Source organism: Sinohyriopsis cumingii, chromosome 11 (assembly GCF_028554795.1).
Source record: "Sinohyriopsis cumingii isolate HCF-2022 chromosome 11, ASM2855479v2, whole genome shotgun sequence".
Lineage (NCBI taxonomy): Eukaryota > Metazoa > Mollusca > Bivalvia > Unionida > Unionidae > Sinohyriopsis > Sinohyriopsis cumingii.
This window is the reverse complement of record NC_142971.1, coordinates 43,155,546-43,175,715: the sequence shown is the minus strand read 5'-3', so window position 1 is coordinate 43,175,715 and position 20,170 is coordinate 43,155,546. Positions and strand designations below refer to the sequence as shown.

Here is a 20,170-nt window from a genome sequence, read left to right as displayed (position 1 = left end):
TGTAAATATTATAATATTGTTAAGCTATTTATAATATTGTTAAACATAGGATCAATGACAGATTTGTTATGGTAGTCTTCAGAGAGTGCCATTCCAAGAATTACATCCATTTCTCTATGGTCAGTTACAAAAGTTTTATATAGGAGTATTTTTTCAGATGGAAGTTAATGCTGTCTTTGAGAGTAACTAATACTGTATACTGGCAATACAGATTGAAAAAAAGTAAATGTGATAAGTTGGTTGAAATTTGTATACAGTAGCATCATAGAAGGCCTTGATTATTTAGGAAGTTAGTTATTTGTCATAGATCAACAGTTGCATTTATTGTCCAGCATGACTTTTAAACTCACAAGAAACAAAAATATAACATATGTTACAATTTTTTTGCTAAAAAAAGAGTCATAATTATACCATCATTTTCCAAGAAGTTGGAAAACGATACTCTCATGTTTTAATTTTGTATCACCATCCTCTAAAATGGGACTAGGACTATGTTTCTTCTTTAAATATGTTACCCAATCATAATACATTAGGATAACTATTACTACCTTGCACATCTAGCCCTCCCAGATGATATTTTTAGCTTAAAAAAAGATAAAAGTTGTCCTTCCACCTAGTTGATTTTTGGGCAGAGTGATCTCCCCAAGATACATGGATTGGCACCAAACCCCATCAGTATCTCAGTTACCACTGGAGTGGAAGGTAAGCTGTGTGTACGGATGAAATGCCAGAAGGGTGTATTGTAAATAGACCATAAATCACCCTTGTTAGTATGAACTTCATCCTAAATCATTGCCTACTGATCAGCTGATGGGTGCATGAATATCACAGGTTTTGAATGAGGCATGTGAAACAACAGTCAGTCATTTTGTCTATGATAACTAAAAATAACATGAACTCTTATTCATGTAGATGCAGAAGACCCATACCTGTGATTTACAGTTATTCTGCAGTTCTCAAATTTTGCATCATGGAAGTTTTCAGCAGGTGAATGAACTGAAAGTTTCTCTGAGGTCAGGTTAAAAGCTGTGTAAAGGGCTCTGATAGGGACTTTGCATAGGAATTACAGCATTATATTTGCCAGTTATTTACAAAATAGGAATGGACAAATTGTTGAAACTTGGTAATACATATTTGGTTACAGAGAATGTTATTAATTTCCTTTTGCACATCAAGTAAGGGTACAGCATAGTTGTTCACGCTTGTTCAGTTGTATGTGTGTGTGTGTCATTTGGATTTTAAATGTAGCTTCAACAATTTTTCAGTCATATTGCTCTGATGTCTGCATTGTGGCAGTTTATAGTGATGTCTAGCACTGGGGCATCATGCCTCTGACATGTGGCATCATGTACCGCCCATTCATATTATCCTGACACCAGTTCAACCAGTCCTAACACTAACCTCTTAATGCTGAGCGCATAGTGAGGCAGCTGTTAGTCTAATTTTTTTCAGTCTTTGATATGATTCAGCCGAGGTACAAACCCACATCTGAGGTGGACGCTAAACTGAAAAGTTTGACATGTTAAGCAGCTTCTTTTGTTTTTCAATTACATTAAGGGCTTTTTGTTGTTAAAAACTGAAAATTGGTATGTAAGAAATATATCATTATCAGAGTAATTTGATTCTGGTTGATAGATCTTCTCTTGTTGTCAGCAGCAGAAAATCCAGATCACGACCTGACACTTCACATTTTGTAATGATCCAGATGTTTTTAATGCTGACAACTTGACCTGATCTAGCAATCAGGATCTGTGTTCTTTGTTCTACCAATTAGTCCTACAAACAACATGGACGCTGATCTGTCATTGTATTATGCACCAACTTCTCAGGATCTATGTTGTTTATTCTACTGATTAAACTTAGCAAACTGAATTTATCCAGATCTGTCAGAACATTATGCAGTGGCAGATCTTGGTCTATGTAGTCTGAAGTTAGATTTAATTTATAAGCAACTATATGCATTATGTTTTGTGAATAAAAGGGTTTCTATACTGTGTAACCATATTTTGAGATATTACCAAACTTTATATGCTGATCTTCATTTGTTTCTTGTCCTTTAGAATTTTTTTACTTCAGTTGCAAGTCTTGTTCTGATTCAGTCTAGTCCTTACAAGGGACTTCTTTATTTGCTATAAACATAAATCTAATATTTGTAGGGAGTCAAGAAAATTACATTTACTGATAGAAATGCTTTATTTACTTTTAAAAGTAACAATTTACTTTATCAAACTTTTCACATACATTTATAGGTCATAAATGTGAATGCAGATGATTTTATTGTGCAGTAGCTATTCTGTATTGTAGAATAACAGGCACATAAAGAGTGCTTTTTTATGAGAATACCCTAAAAGACCTTTTCCATGCAGAAATTGATACAATCACTTTACTGTCACATTTAAATTATGATAAGAAAATAGTATATGTTTCCTAAATTGTAATCAGTCAGTTAATGAAAGCTGTACATAAAGTTTATTCACATAGAATGAAATTTGGTTAATTTCTTTTCTTGAATTAAGGTCATTTGGTGGCTCACAAGTGGGAGAATGCCATGACAATAGACAAATATTCCTGGGGATACAGACGCAATGCAAAACTGGTTGACTATCTCACCATGGAAGATCTCATAGACACTTTTGTTAAAACAGTCAGGTATGTAATGATTGCATTGGATGCATAAATCAGCATGAACTTGACATGTATATATATCTTTGGCACTTGCACCAGTACATATTCATGGACCAGTGCTATTAGCTTTTGTATCAATAAAGGTATAAAACTGATGTAATGCAATGTTACAAATTGAGTTTTACTTACAGTGTGCTAGTAGAGTGGTAAAACATTGCAATCTCCATATAGATCTTCAAATCCAATCATGTGATCAACAACCTGGTGCATTTAATTTTTTTATAGAGATTTTGTTTTTCAAAGTTGCTCACAATGACAGTTCTTAAGATTCATTACATCACAGTGTTTTCATATATATTGTTCACTTTAGTGCTATAGATAGACCATTTGCCAGTTCTCAGGTAAGTGCATATGATTTTGTATAGTCTTGTTTTTAATTTGGATTTGTTATAGTGTTGTCTATTCATCCATGTGTCATTATATATTTCCATTTTTATGTCTATGTGGCCATTATATTTTTTTTTGTCAAACCTACAGTTTTGTTGGAGAGATATTCATGAAGCTTTGGTCAGAAATATAATACATGATTTGATAAAGCTCCAAGGTCAATGACACATCAGTGGAAAATGTAATTCTGTGACTTGTATCCTTGATATAGTTATATTCCTTGCTTCAAGGTCAATGACCCATCAGTGGAGAATGTAATTCTGTGACTTGTATCCTTTTCCAAACTATAACTTTTGAACTACTGAAGTTATTGTAATGAAATTTCAAACAAAGTATATATTATGACTAGATGGTATGTCACATTCCATAGACATCCCCCATGCATTAAGGTAAAGGTTACAGCAAGAAAAATTGCAGTTATGTGACTTATATACTTGTGTATAGTACTTTTTAATCACTTATTATATTTTAATGAAACTTTACCCAATTATATAACATGACTAGATGGTGTGTCACATACCATAGCCATCTCCTATACATCAATGTCAAGGTCACACCAGTAGAAAATGTATCCTTTTCTAGAGTCTTACTTTGAAACTTTTATTTATTTTATGAACCATCAATCAGTTATGTATCATGTAAGGACAGTGTGTCACATACCATAGCCATGCCATATGACTTGAGGTGAAGTTCACTGCAAGGGAACAGCACTTGTTTGGAGTATAACTTTTGAACCACTTATGCTATTTAATGAACATTTAACCAGTTCTGTATCATGATTAGAAAGTGCATCACATATTGTTGCCACACTACCTGCCTCAAGGTCAAGGTCACAAGAAGGGAAAGTTTAAATCCATGACCTCTATCCATGTCGTGGCTCCAAGTGGCTGAGTGGTCTGAAGCACTCACTGTTACGGATCACTGCCATCTCACCTATGTCTCCGTGGGTTCAAGTCTTGGGTTCAGCCAATGTGGGTATGTGAGAAAGTTTGCCAGTAGCTTCTCGTGGGTCAGTGGTTTTTTCCAGGGTTTCCCCAGGTCCTTCCTCCGCCATTAATACTGGCTGCCATGTATAGCCTATCTTGTCCTAAAAAATGGCCTTAAACCCTACAACAACAACAACCACTATCCAGGGATGGTCCTGGCTTTTAAAAAGTTATCACCAAAAAATTCGCTAACCTCAATATTTTGTCGCCAATTTTAAAATGTTGCCAGAACAAGTAGTGAATATTTTTCCAAGTCTATTAATGTAATGGGCAGTGAAATTGAAAAAGGTGGGATAGTTATTACTTTACTGGCAACAAGCAATACAGCCATAATATTACAAAATAAATCATTACATGACTGTTTTGCACTACTTCCATGGTCTTTGCATCACAAAGTACATCTCCATCAACCAGGAGTTCAGAAATTTATTTTTGCCACAATTTACATGCTTTGCTTGTAGTGAATTGCTTCCTAAATCCCAAGAATGATCACTGAATGCTGTAGATTTTTTTCTTGACAAGCAAACTAGGATCTCCATTCTCATCAATGAAACTTTCATGGCATCAATGTACCATATATATAAGCATTAATTACCATCATTAAATTAAAACAAGGAATGAAGGAACATATCACAGAGCATATGTGGCCCCCCCCACTCATTTGGAATAAATATGTTATTTAGTAAGCAGTATTATATGCATATATGAGTTAACAATTAGGAAATAAGGTGGGATATAAAATGTGGGAAATAGTTATCACATGTATGGGTGCTTGAGACCACATTTGAAATGTTAACATAAATTCACACCCATTTTTTAGGCATTGTTAGTTATAACAAAAAAGGGCATTGTTTATTTGTCAATCAATTGCTAGTGTTTTCACTCGCTGTAGAACAGGTGGTTTCTTTGAAGTATGTCGAAGAGGCTTGAGTCTAACGTTTAGCTATTGTACAGTTTGGACACAGCTGACCAGAATATGAAATGGAGGCACATTGGGGGGAGGGGGAATAACATTCTCCACAGAGAGAAACAGCATGTCCTTTGATAATTTCACGTGTATTCGACCTGAAAAATTGGTGAATATTTAGTGAAAATGACACTTAAATATGCAGCAAAAAACTCCCAATGGTAGGTCCCAATCTGCGTGTTTTCGGATTCAATCTCCCAACTTGGTTTTTGAAAAGATTTATTTTTTGCATGACATGCTAGAATAACTGTATGGTATTAACTAAATTTATTCAACAACTATTTGAATTCTTTGGGAATCTTTCTGTACATTTGAAACTTCAACACAAAGGGGCAGTCTTCGTTTGCAACATATTTGGATTTCTTGGAACTATTGGAATTGAAAGGACTTTTAGTAAGTAGGAATTCATTCACCATACTGTAAGTTAATTTAATTCTTTCACTCCTGTATTTTGAGAAATGAATTATTTTCAATTATGCTAAACTTGTTTGTTTTGCTATTTCTTATTGCGTAGTTTAAGTCCCTGGAGTCATAACATGGGACTGATGGCAGAAGTAAAAGATCAATGAGCAAACTTAACATATATTACTTACCCTGACTGGATTTGTGTTTGGTGACACACTCCTTCAAAATATCACAGCCTAGTTATAAATGAATTGAAGACTTGTACCTTGATACATATATCGCAGAACATCTGCTTTAACTATGTATCGTATCTCAGCCACAGATGCCCAGATTTCCAGCTGTCGAGAAATGTTCGGGAATTTTTGACCCGTTCATCATGATGTGGTGTTGCACTTGAAGCATTTCTACCATCACTACATGTAAATGATGATGGACTGTCAGGTATAACATCAGGTTCAATGACTATGTTGTCTGATGAATTTGCACTAAATCCAAATGTTGTTAAATTTGTTAACTTACTCTTAGGATGAGACGATGAACACGCAACAATAAACTTTCGCTTACCCATGATAAAGCTGCACTGTTGACAGTATATAATTCTGATTTAGATTTTTTTTACATTTGCTTTGTATTTATACACAACAGTCAGTACTTAAAAAATAATCAGTTTTCTCAGAAGCTTCAGCAAAACTATTTTATTGATACATTTAAAGAAACAACATAAGGATTAGCAGTCATTCAATTACTTGTAGCTGTTTCTGTTCGCATCTTCAGATGTTGGTCAATTTTAGGTATAGTCCGGTAGCATGACTTAGTGTTTCACAGCATATAGTACTCAGGCCAGATGTCAACATAAGCGGATTATGATGTAACAATGCACTGTAAAGATGGGTTTGTCAATACAAACAAAGGATTTGCTTATGTAACAGATTGATTCCATTGCATTGTATATCCAAGTTTGTGGCTTCCTTTCATGGTCCCTTTGAATATCTCCACTCCAGATCCATGATTGTATGTATAATATAAACAGCCAAAATGGTTGTTGGGAAAAAAATCACTAGATGGTATATATGTCTCCAATAAGGAAAAAAATAGCAATATGTGATATTGGCAAAGCCCAGGATGATCCCTGACTATCCTGACTATCCATGTATGGGTATAACTTTCAAACTTGTGAATATATTTTAATGACACTCTTGCTTTTTATTCATCTTCACAAGAGAGCATCCCACATTTTAAGTCATACTCTCTGCTCTAGATCAAGGTGACATCTAAGTCATGGTATATTTCCTTATCCAGGTTGGTCACTTTTTAACCTGGCCAGAAGTATTGATGAAACTTTTCCCATGTTCTCACTCTTTATCACACAGTAACCAAGTCCCTAGCTCAGATGTCAAGGCCATTACATGGGAAACTGTCAAGAGATCATGAGCTGATAATTATTTGTACTAGAGTTGCCTCTCTTAGCAAATGATAATAGGATAAATACCATAAATTTGCTCTTTGTTTAAACAGATGTCATGTTCATATTTTCAGAAAGCAATCGTTTTTGTTTTAATAAACGGTTAAATGAATAATGAAGCTGAACCCTTACTATTATAGTTTCATGTATATATGACTCAAAGAAGGAAATGTAAGATTTTGTTCTACTAAGATAGAATCAGCTCCTGATAAAGCATCGTAACATAAACACTCTCAGTTGATAAGTCATCAGTTTTAATATGACCAAGTTACACTGTTATACTATCTTCTATAGTTTTAAACATTCATGATCCTAATTCATCAGTCATCAGTTTTAATTTGACCAATTGCACTGTGACACATTCTTCCATAGTCATAAACATGCACCATCCTAATTGACAAATGGTCAGTTTTAATTTGACCAGTTAGACTGTGACACTATGTTCCATAGTATAAAATGACCGCTCCAGTGGCCTAGTGGTTAGAGTGTCCACCTGGAATGCAAAAGGTCGTGGGTTCGATCCCCCACTGAGTTATACCAAAGACTTAGAAAAATGCTACTAACAGCTCCCTCGCTTGGCGTTCAGCATTAAGAGGTTAGTGTTAGGACTGGTTGGCCTGGTGTCAGGATAATGTGACTGGGCAAGATGTCATGCGGCATGATGCCCTAGTGCTAGATAGCACTATAAACTGCCAAACTACAGACATCATAGTGATCTGACTGAAAAATTGTTAAAGCTACATTAAAAATCCCAATCACACACACACACACACACACACACACACACCATAGTATAAAACATTCACCATACTGAATGATAAGCCATCAATTTTGATTTGACCAGTCAGACTGATACTATTTTCCAGTCTTAGACACCTACCATCCATATTGATAAATGATCAATTTTAATTTGACTAGTTAGACTGACACTGTCTTCCATAGTCTAAAACATTCACCATCCTAAATGATAAGTCATCAGTTTTGATTTTACCGTTTAGACTGTGACACTGTCTTCCATGGTCTTGCACAGTCACCATGTAGTTTGTATTCCCTCAACAATAGGTGAATTAAAATGCACTAGCAGAACTCTGTTACAAGTAAAAATGAGCCTAAATAACATGCAGCTAGTAATTGGAAAACCAAAATGATCTCTTAAAACTGTACCACATTAACTTATCAAATTATTTCAAATGAAACATTTCTGAAAATATGCATACTTCAGCTGAATACAGCTAAAATATTTAACTGCACCTGGAAAACAAAAATGTAAAAGCTGTCTAGATGAATCTGTACATGTTATGTAGACAAACTACTCAGATGTAAGAATAAAATCAACAAGAAGTAAAAAAAATAAAATAGAAGTGATTGTGTCAGATGACTGGCAGTCTGCTTGGTAAGCAGTTCGCTGGGATCACCAAGAAGGAGAATTTGATTGACTTTTATCGATAGGTCAGTAGGAGGCTGATTGTTGTTGTAGGGTTTAACACCATTTTTTCAGCACAAGATAGACTATACGTGGCGGCCAAGTATAAATGGTGGAGGAAGAAACCTGGAAAGAACCGCTGACCCACGAGAAGCTACTTGCAAGCTTTCTCACATACCCACATTGGCCAATTCCAAGACTCGAACCCATGTAGACAGATGTGAGATGGCAGTGATCCGTAACTGTGAGCGCATTAGACCACTCGGCCACTCAGGGCCCCACAGTAGGAGGCTGAACATTTGTTTAACCTAAATATAGATGAACCATGGCTTGCATTTCAGATAGAAACAAAGGACCCTTGGTATTTCATTGTCAACAACTGTTTTATATCCCTGGCAAAACTGGGCAGTTTGCAGCAAATCAACATTAAATCGCTAGATTAATTGTCACAGACAAATTTTTCAATTTTTACAATTTTAGGCTAACTTTACAATATTAAACTTGGTAAGACTTTTAAGTTGCTTCATTTTTTGTCAGTTGTGGAGGTAACATGTTGATGAATGTTGGACCTCGTCACGATGGAACTATTGATCCAATTTACCAGGAGAGATTGAAAGCAATGGGAGACTGGATGGCCGTCAATGGAGATGGAATTTATGGTACCAGACCGTGGAAGTACCAGAATGACACCCTCAACCCTGATGTCTGGTAGGCCATAGCTCTTGTTTGAATGAGGCCTTGAGAATATTAATTTTCAGGCTTGCATAAATAATAATCTGTTGAATGATGAAAATCTGTCTTTGATTTTCTTGCAAAATCTGTCTTTACAAAAATTAGGTCCGCTGAGTAAATATGTTTTTGAACATGTGGTTGGGGTACCATATATACTTGCTTATAAGTCAAGTCAGACTGCAGACATCAAAGATCCTGATCTGCCAAAGCTTAATGCACCTGCAGATCTTTTTGGTCTTTGTTTTTCTACTGATTACTCCTAACAAACTGCACAGACCTAGATCTGCTGGCACATTTTGTGCAGCGTAGATCTGGGTCTGTACAGTTTGCAGATGGACTCATAAGTGAGTACATATGGTATTCACATCATTAAAGGCCCTGCTTCCATATGTCAACAAATGCATGTCACTAATCTGATTTTGATCAAACTTGGAATGCAGGTTTTTATCATTAGGATTTCAGATGACTTCAGTTGACTGCAATGGGTGAGATTTGTGCATGTTATTCAGGTGATCTTACATCTGATTGGTCGAGTTTGTTACCAGTCTGGATACCAGACGTCTGGTCTGATTTTGATCAAACTTGGAATATAGGCTTACGTCATCAAGATCTGACATGTTGGAAAATGAGCAAGATCCATGCATAATAATGATGTGGTCATGCATCAGATTGGCTGGACTTTTTGTAGCATTCTTTTTACTATTTTTGGTCTGATTTTACATCTGATTGGCAGCACTTGTTAACGTACTAGTGTTATTTCTGATTCAATTTTGATTAAACATATTAAATGGTCTTCTATCATGAAGACATCAGAAGAGTTTGATTGCAAGGAAGATCGGCATTTATTTATAAGGTAATCTTGTATTTGATTGACTGAGCTTGCTTAGAGACTGAATTTCTGGTAGATTGTTCAAACTTATTAAACTATTTGAGATCATTCGATGAACTTTTTTCATCATGTCACTGGTTAAAAGCAGGTCAATATATTTGTGTTTTTTTGTCATCCTTTTCTTTCTATTATGTAATGTTTTAGCCATTTGAAATTTAGGGATGAAACTTGATATGCATTATCATTTGAAGGGATTCAAGATTGAACCCCAAATAACATATATACTCACTTATAAGATGGGTCCAATTGCATTAAGCAAGGGCAGTTCGGGGTATGTGTTATTTGCAATTGGACTGAATTATAAGCATGTATATATGGTTGAAATTAAAATAAAAATGCTTAGACTACAATTTAAACAGCAATGTTTATCCGTACCAGATGAAAAGTATGTTAATTGATGCATCCAATAAAGTTATCTATCTTTCTGTTGCATGATGCTACTAGAGAGTTCTAGGTCAGACTGGATAATTTATATTATTTAAAATTGAATAAAGTTTATATTGTGGTCATGTTGGTTAAAGTGTTCAGACTTTTCACCTACAAGATACATGAATCAGTTGAACAAATGAATCAACAAGAACCATTCCCTATGATGAATTACAAAAAACATAAAACTAATCTGGAACTAGGGATGACTAGACCCAACAGCAGACAGGAAGGACTGCCTCCACATTCCTTCAGGCAATATGTTCAATAAGTATATACAGTAGACCCATTTTCATTCATTTATCTTCAATGCTCTATTGTATGGAAAGCAACAGAAGACTAAAGATTCAGGCTTCTTCTAAATGAAGATCTTGTTTACACAGTTAAGCAAACACCACATGATCACTTAGACTTGACTCATGAAATTTTTGCATATATTCTAGTATTTGTATCTTGATAACCTGATTAGTTTTTCGGGCCAATACAATAGTTTTTTTTATTATTATAAATTCTATGAATCTTAACCTTTTTTGATGAAAATCTTGGTAGCATGATTAAGCAAAGACCAGTTGAGGTAGACAAATGATTGTATGTATGACCTGATTAAATTGTATGCCATTATAACAATTTTTAAATTTTGCCAATTTTTTACATTGTTGGACCTAAAATCTTTTGTTTTGGTATGCAGATTTGTCTACCAAAAACATTACAGCAGTAATCAGTTTTTAGCTTTCTTTTTTTCCTTTTTTTTTGGATTTTTTTAATGAAATATTGTTAGCATTGTCAAAATCCATGTTAGACAAATGAAATTAGTATGCATGTTTGCATGCTTATTTTCATCACATGATTAAATTTTTATGTCATTACAACAACTTTTCAAATATTTTCAATGTTTTTCAAGATTTTGGACTTGCACTTTTAGGATGTTTAGTGGTGATGTTTTACATATACAAATCAGGTTATATTTTTTTTAAGTCTTTGTCACTTTTTGGAACTTTTAATGAAACCTTTTTTTTTAGCAGTTATTCAAAAGGTGTTGACCTGTGCAACATTTTATGGGATTGTTTATATGGATATCTGCATAACATTGATAAAAAAATTTGTTTACATAAATATTGCAGATTTTGCTGTCTTTAGGAAGACCTTAAACTTAGACATTTTTTGGGCCTGCATTGGAACATTGAATTTCCTATTACATGATATCTAGTTTTCTATAAATAATACATTTTATCAAGCTGAAATTAAGAATAATATCACTCAAGAGTCACCTGGTAGACTATTTTATAATGGGCGTCTTTTTTAATACTTAAGAATCGTAGTCGTAAAAGAGAGCAGAAGAGCAGTATTGAGACTTTTTTTCTTCAAATAATTACAGGTACACAATGAAAGAGGGAGATTCAGGAACTTTAGTCTATGCCATTTTACTGAATTGGCCTACAGGAGATCTGGTGCAGCTTGGAGCTCCCATGACAACTGTATCCACTGTTGTTACGATGCTTGGATTTCCTGGGAAGTTCAGCTACATATCAACAGGAACTGCCGGGATGATCATCTATCTGAACCCAATCAACCCAAACATTAACCCCAGCAAATACGCATGGGTCTTTCAGTTAGAAGGCCTGGCCAATTAAAATTGTTTAATATTGGCTTGGAGAGCCCAGTTCTATGCAAAATAATCATGGATAAATTTGTCCCTATGTTTGCAATTTTAAAAAAAATGTAAAACCCTAACATTTTATCGTTGTAAGATTTTATGCATACTGATTTGATCAAATAGTATAATAGCTTTTTGTAGTATTTGTTGGATGTGTGTAAATTGTGTTGTTTGAAAAACATGGGGTCAGAATTGTGGCATGAATAAGAACTAAAAATAATATTAAATATCAGTTAATAATGTTTCTCCTTTGATCTTGAGGCAACAGAATGTTATGCATATTACAATCATATCTGGTTTTTGATAAAATAAGCTATTTGACCTTTTAGAAAGATGAGAAGATATTGGAAAAATGTTTTTGTAAATAAGAATTTAATCAACTTTCTACCAAATACTTCTTTTTCTTATTATTATACTGTACGTTGACTGGTTGAAGCTTTAGGTATACAGTATACTCAATACTTTAATTAACTAGTACAGTTATATGTTGAAATATGACATATTTCATTTCTATTTAAAAGTTGCAAGTTAAGCTGACGGTCACGCTGTCATGTTGTATCCTCATTTTGATACAAAATAACTAAAATTTACACTCATTAATATGAAGCAATAATCTGCTACCAATTGTTTTAGCTATTTGAAGCTGGGTAGATTATTTTATGCCTTTTAATCAGGATATTAAAAAAAGCAGACATGAACTCCATAAAAGATTGTTGAGAACAGTTGCATTCTTCCTTTCTGTTTTGTGTCATAACTTTTAGTCTAGTGCATTTGCACATTGCTCAGATGTGTTTGCATGCCTGTGTACATGAATGTACTTTATAACATCTCAAGGTAAATCTGCTTTATTGAACTGTTGGGTAAGTATAAAGATTTTTAATGAAACAGAACTTTACAGGTAAAAGAGGTTTGATTGTTAAACATAGAGAAAAAAGCTTTATAATTTTTTTCTTTCTTTCTAAGAATGTGTGAGCACATAAAGCCCCAACAAGATTTTTTTATCAGATTGTTAAATTTTTCTTTTTAAATTGATCACCAGTAGGCAAATGTTTTTAAAATTTTAATGGTCTGTTAAAAAAAAGATTGACTTTACCTACTTAAGAATCTTAAGTAGATGGGAAAATATAACTTTTATTTTTCGAGATTACAGTTTGTATTTTATCTCAGTAAAACTGATTCTCATGAAATCACTGTCCTTTGTAATGCTAATCATAATGTACAATGCCAGATCGGAGATGTTATCGTACAAATAGTAATAGAGTTCATCTTTCGTGTATGGTAATCTACCTTGGGATGTTTGTTTGTGTTTGTGAAATGGTAACAGGGAAATAAATGACCGAGGCATCATATACTAAGTTAAAAATTTCTGTGAGTCAATGATTATCCTTGAGAGGGAAAGAGCAACACAGTAAATACAGTTGAATGTTCATTTATAGCCTTGTTCAGACTCATTTGGGTGATTTACCGATTTGTTTTCTTAATTATTGTTACATACTTTCTTCACTTACTGTAATGTGTCCCTACACAAATATAACGAACATTTCATATGTAAGGACCCAGTTATCAAGAGTTCAGTATAAAAAAAATGTTTTGAAGACCTGTGATCACTGCTTTTTATCTTGAAAAGCAAGATCTCCTGTTGGATTACCAGTTGTTCTTGTAAGCATTGTTTGCATCATGCATTATTTCTTGGATTTTGTTACTCTGAATGTAAAAGTTGCAGTATGTAACATTTTGGGGAAATTTACAGGTAATATATCAATCCTATAACTGTTTTTGCACACAGAAGTGTTGGATATTTTTCAAATACTCAACCATTTTGATTTATATAGCCATGACAGTTTCTGTCGTTTTTGCGTGTCAGTCCATACTACTACTGTTTTAGGGTTTAATGCCATTTTCAGCACAAGATAGGCTAGTATAGCAGCTAGTATCGATGGTGGAGGAAGAATCTGGAAAGAACTACCAACCCTCGAGAAGCTACTGGCAAGCTTTCTTACATACCCACATTGGCCGATCCCAGGACTCAAACCCATGCAGACAGAGGAGACAGCAGTGATCCGTAACAGAAAGCGCTTTAGACCACTCGGTCAACCAGGGCCCCCTACTATTATGTTATGGTCATGGAGAAAAAAGAAATTGCCTTTTTTGCTATTTACAATAGCAGCAATTATATTGATTTAATGATTTAATAGCAATAATAAATATGTAGTTAAATAACTACATTGGTGAAATACCTGGTAAAGTTAAATAACTACATTGGTGAAATACCTGGTAAAGTTAAATAACTACATTGGTGAAATACCTGATAAAGTTAAATAACTACATTGGTGAAATACCTGGAAAAGTTAAATAACTACATTGTTGAAATACCTGGTAAATGCAAGAACATTTAATATTGTCTTGTGATTAGTGAAGAAGATCACTATCTTCTCCCTTTGTTCTCCGTTTGAATTAGCTTAGTGATTTCTTAATGTTTTGATTTTTAGATGCTCGTTATTGCTTCTCCAGTATGTTTTATTTCGAGATAGCTTTGAATTATGTGCAGACAAGGCTTTTTTTAAAAAGAGCAAATTGTTAAATCCTATAGAAAGTACAATTTCATTTGATTTCTAATATTCTGTTATGATTCTGTACAAACATTTGTACTCTATTCATCCCCTAAAGAAAAAAATTCAAATCATTAAGTGGAAAACCTTTTGTTTCAAGCAGTGTCAATCATAAAGGGTGATAGTTCTTAGTCCATCTCCTATAGGCTTGGAGATGTAGGATAATACCAATGCATCCATCTGTGCGTCAAAAGAGGTTACTAAGGTTGGCAACCTTTTTTGCCATGGGATGTATCCGATGATGATGCTACAGTTGAGGTCTTGGACTTTTTGCAAGAGTGCAGTTTATTTAGAATCTTGGACTGTGTTTAAGGCTTATCTTTGTTTTGTATACTTGTACCTAAACTTACTCCATACTTTATAGCCAAAATGTGCTGATGTGCCATTTAAGCCTTAACATGCATGCACATTTTAAATCCAATAAATAGGTTTGTGTGCAATAGTGAACTGTTCCAATTAAATGTATATTAAATAATGCAAAAAACTGAATTAATCTGTGATACATGTATACACAGCCTTGTGCATCAGGTATACTCAAGCCATGTACATCACTAAATTATTGAAACATTCCAATCAAGTGCTCTTGGTAATTAATAATAATTTTAGGTGTAAATTTTGTAATTTGTTTATATCATTAGAATTTTTAATGATGATGAGAGTTTATTTGGTGAAGATGTCAGAATCATAAATTAAACACTATTATTTAACTTTGTATAACTAACTAAAATTATGTAATAAAAAATTCTTTATCGTGTCTTTTTCTCCATTCTTTTTACCTCACCTGTTCAAAGCACTGGAGAGCTTATGCAGTGCCAAAATATTGTTTAAAGTCAGGTTTATATTATAAAATGTTTTTTATCTTTGCTGCCACTGGTGCCAACTTACTTCAGTGTTACTTAGGGTATTCCATTACATCTGTTTGAACCACTCTGCAGAAGTAAGGTCACTGACCTACTCTTTTAAAAAATTACTCTGTAATTAAAAGTTAACCCAAGCATACCAGTCTTGTTTTCCAGGATGATCTCCAACTGTAGGTATTGTATGTTCTTGAAACTTGTTCAAGGTGTCTTTTGTATGATTCTAAACCATTGTGGGGTAATATAAGTCACAGTTTCCAACTTTTCATATTGTAAATTAATATTGTTTCCAGGTGAAACAGTGTAGAAGTTTATCTTAATGCCAATTTTCAGCTGTAGGCATGTTTTCCATATGGAATGTAATCAGTATGTTCCATGCATAATTAAGAACCTCCTTGGGGGAATGTAGGTTTAACAGAGTATCCTACCTTTCTCATACTTCTATTGTTATTTTTATGTGTAGGCCCAGTGTAAAAGGTTTGTCCTCCAAGAAAATCTCCAGGGTTCATGAAACTTGGTCATAGTGTTCAATACATCGTATTAAACCTAACCAAGTGACAGTTGGCCAGTGACCTAGTTTTATCACATTAATGACTTGGTTGATTACACATCCCCCCCCATGTGGGAATTTAGTTTTACTGGTTTGCTTTCTTTATTGAACTTGGTCATGATGTTTACATCATTCTAGCACACACAGGGTACAGGTTTTTACAACTGTGACCTAATGTTTTCCCAGACTAATTTATTAGTTCTATTAGTCATAGACCAGAAGAACTTCTGGGATGGCTTTGCATCTGTCATTTGTCCATCCGCACAAGTTTGTTATCACTAACCCCAACTGTTTAGAGGATTATGATTAAATTTTACACACAGATTCATCCCATGGTCTAGTGAAAATGGTGCCACCTGGACATAGTATTGCTGTCACAGGATTCTTGAAAACTGTGTTATTGATACTCCTATTGAATGAATGATCGTATCAACATGGGGTTTCACTAAAAGACTTCATAACTAGCTAGTCCTAATTGAAAATTGTGTTAATGATACTCCTATTGAATGAATGATCATATCAACATGGGGTTTCACTAAAAGACTTCATAACTAGCTAGTCCTAATTGAAAACTGTGCTGATCCAACATCCAGTATCGACACCATAGCAGCCATTTTGAAAATGTTATCACTGTTCTTGAATGGATGGTGATATCAATATGGAATTTTCTCTAAAAGACTTAATATGATGTCTAGTTGGTTCTAAATGAAAATAGTGCTGATCTGACATCCATTATAGACACCATGGCAGCCATTGTGAACATTATGTTATTGCTACTCCTAAATGGATGGTCTTATCAAAATGGAATTTTCACTGAAAGACTATTTACGTTGTCTAGTTCTAATGAAAATGATGCTGCTTAGACAGTTAGTATTGGCAATAGAGTGGACTTCTTGAAAAACTTGTTATTGCTACTTCCTCCTCAACATGGGGTTTTCATTGAAAAACTTCTTATGATGTCTAGTTGATCCTAATTGAAAACAACTAATTTGATGTCCAGTATGGTTGCAACAGTAGTCATCTTAAACATCTTGTTATCACTTCTCCTGAACAAAGTCATATTGACATGGGGTTTCCACCAGATGACTACTAATGATGTCTGGTTGATCCTAAATGAAACTTGTGCCACTTTCACCTCCACGTGATGGATTGTCATATCAACATTTAATCAGAAGACTTCTTATCATGTCAAGTTGGGTATGAATGGATATGGTGCGCATCTGATATTCAATATGGACATCATGGCAGGCATCTTCAAAATTTTGTTATTACTCCTCTTATGAACTTGGAGTTCTTATAACGTTTTGTTGGTCCTAAATTATAATGGTAATGATCTGACATCCATTATGGCCAATACTCTAATTAAATGGAAAGTCACATTGACACTGGATTTTTATGGTGTCTTGTTCATAAGGTGGCCTCTACAGTTTCGCATTTTGCATAGTGTTAGGATTTTAAAGAAAAAGAATTTCCCCAGCTTTCCTCACTGGTTATACTGGCTATTTAAAAAAGACCTTGTATATCTTAGGTATAATTCAAAGAATGTTTAATTTCCTTTATTTTGGTGTATGATTGATGGGTGTAATATGGGTTATAGAGTATATAGCTTGGCCTTACTCCAGATGTACACCTTTCAAAAACATGCCAGCTCCACTTGGTCATTTTCACTTCCTGAACTTAAGAGGTAAATTGTATATTTACATTTTATATATTTGGTAATTCATTCATTGCACTTGCAGAAGCTGGTATTGTCTAGTCTGGCAAAATTCATTTTCCCTATTTTAAAAGCTGCTATGGATAGTGTACTTTAGACTAATTCAGGCTGATTTTTTAGCACAATGGAACAGTCATTTTAGTTAGCAGTGTACTTAAATGATGTACAATTTCCAAAAGTACAATATCCAAAGAAATATCATCCACATTACATTAATGTAGCATAGAGGTATGCCACCATTCTCTCCATTGTGCATGTTTTAAATGCAAACAGCTTCACCCTACATACGCCACTCTCTCAAAAGTACATAATAACCGGTGAACGCATGAAAATGATGCAAATTGACCTTTATATGGCCATCTTGAAAATAATGTGAATTTAGCTCTTCCAAATGGATGATTACATCCACATAGGTTTTACAAAGACAAAGTTTGTATGGTACCTAGTTGGTCCTGAAGGAAAATGGTGCCAATAAGGCTATCTTGAAAATCTTGCTGTCATTACTCCCCTAAATGGAATGTCATATTGACACGAATTTTCACTAAAAGACTTCTGATTTTATCTGGTTGGACCTAAATGAAAATGGTGCCAATCAGACATCCAAAATGTCCATCAAAGCAGTAAATTTTAAAATTTTGTCAAAGCTGAAGAATATCAGAGATATTTTCAACACTCAACAGTTAAAAAGAAATGGTCTGATCTTGAAATCCTGAAAATTCTTAGCACCCAATAGAGCATCACCCCTCTTGTGGGACTCTTTTAATTTACAGTTTAAATCAGGGTAAAAGTTATTTTCTTTTCATGCAGGTCTTGAGCTGCAAACATGGGGTTAAGATAGAAATTGCTCAGCATGTTCTTTGTATTATTGTGCACCTGTCTTAGGGGAAAGTAGATCACTGAGTCTTGTTTTTCTTCCTCTAATTACTTTGTTGTGTACAATTTATCCCCAGCATCAAAGAAACACCAGCATACAGGCCTTGTTGTCTTCATCTCTTATTGAAAGTCTAACTTGTGAAAGTCTTTATCTCACTGCATGTGAAGGTAAACAGACTTTTGAATAGGTACCTAACTGATCAATTACATACCTCATTGTTTCAATAGCTAGGCTTGGCTTTTATCTTATGCAAGTGAAACCACCCAGTTTTTAGATCCTATCTTTAAATTATCCTTCTGCCAAATTGTTTTGTCATGGTTCTAGTTCCTCACCTGACAGAAAACTAAGTGAGCTTATAATATGGCACAGCATCCATCAAACATGGCATAGGAACTCTGGTCATCAAGATTTTAGATGAGTTTAATGATGTAAATCATCAATGCACCTTATGATGAGTCATTGAAATGACTACTGAGCTCATCACCACTTTGAAAGTTGCACTTTTAACAGAATTTGATCAAACTTGGTATAATATAGGTTTATATTTTCAGAATCTTGGACGAGATCATCAATGGGTGACGGGCATGACTATATCAAAGATGTGATCTTGCATCTGATTGAGCTTGTTACTATGCAGGAAGGCCATATTTTTCTGACCAAACACTTGTTATATAAGCTTAAAGACCTCAGACTAGTTTGATGAATGCATATTAAAGAGATATTGTGCGCCTGATTGAGTTTATTACCACTCGAGAAACTATTTCCATCAAGATTTGTGTTAAACTTGGCACGTAAGCTTATATCATAATGCTCTCAGAAATGTTTAATTACGAGTGACATCTGCCCAACTTATTATATAAGCTTATATCATCAAGCTCTCTGAAATGTTTCATTACGAGTGACATCCGACCATATTAATGATCCATTTTGTCATCTGGTCGTTTTTTACTATTCAGCATGCCGTATTTCTGACCACAGTTTTATCCAACTTTGTATACAAGTTTATATCATCAAACTCTTAGATGAATTTGATAAGTGTCATCTCTACATGTGAATGTGCCATGTCACGAATATTAGACCCACTTGAGCCTCTTGTTTCATCTTTATACACTGAGGGATAGTTCATGGTGTATCATTTATATAGTTCATGCTACTTTGGACTCATGTGCATTTACTATTTTTCACTTGGTATGATTTTACATAGATTTCATGGCAACTAAAAACCCAAATTTGAAGATCCAATGAGCAATGATCTTTTTAAGGAAACAATTATATACTTTCCACAACCAACAAATACTGAAAAAACAAGGGGGTAATGAAATATAAGCAAATGAAACAATCTTAACCAAAATTTTCTGTGACATTGATCCCATGGTCAAGTTTGCATGTCACTAATAATTTTAGCTTCATAATAATTCATCTGAGATATGAAAAACAAATCCATCAATGTATTAATGTAGCACAAATACAAATTCATGACTAAACCATCATTTTTTAAACTGTGACCTTGAACCCAAGGTCAAAGAGTCAAGCATGTAAGTTACCAAATG

At 34.2% G+C, this 20,170-nt stretch overlaps 1 protein-coding gene across 1 annotated transcript in view; it reads left to right on the top strand.

Moving 5' to 3' along the window:
• The window catches only part of LOC149788024 (alpha-L-fucosidase-like), a 29,345-nt gene extending 13,966 nt beyond the window's left edge, over window positions 1-15,379 (top strand). Inside the window, exons 6-8 of the mRNA XM_089974296.1 lie at window positions 2,517-2,649; window positions 8,853-9,023; window positions 11,738-15,379. Coding sequence (XP_089830422.1) covers window positions 2,517-2,649; window positions 8,853-9,023; window positions 11,738-11,993 — 560 coding nt within the window. The 3' untranslated portion in view covers window positions 11,994-15,379. The remainder of the gene's footprint in view (window positions 1-2,516; window positions 2,650-8,852; window positions 9,024-11,737) is intronic.
• Window positions 15,380-20,170: the final 4,791 nt, after the last annotated feature.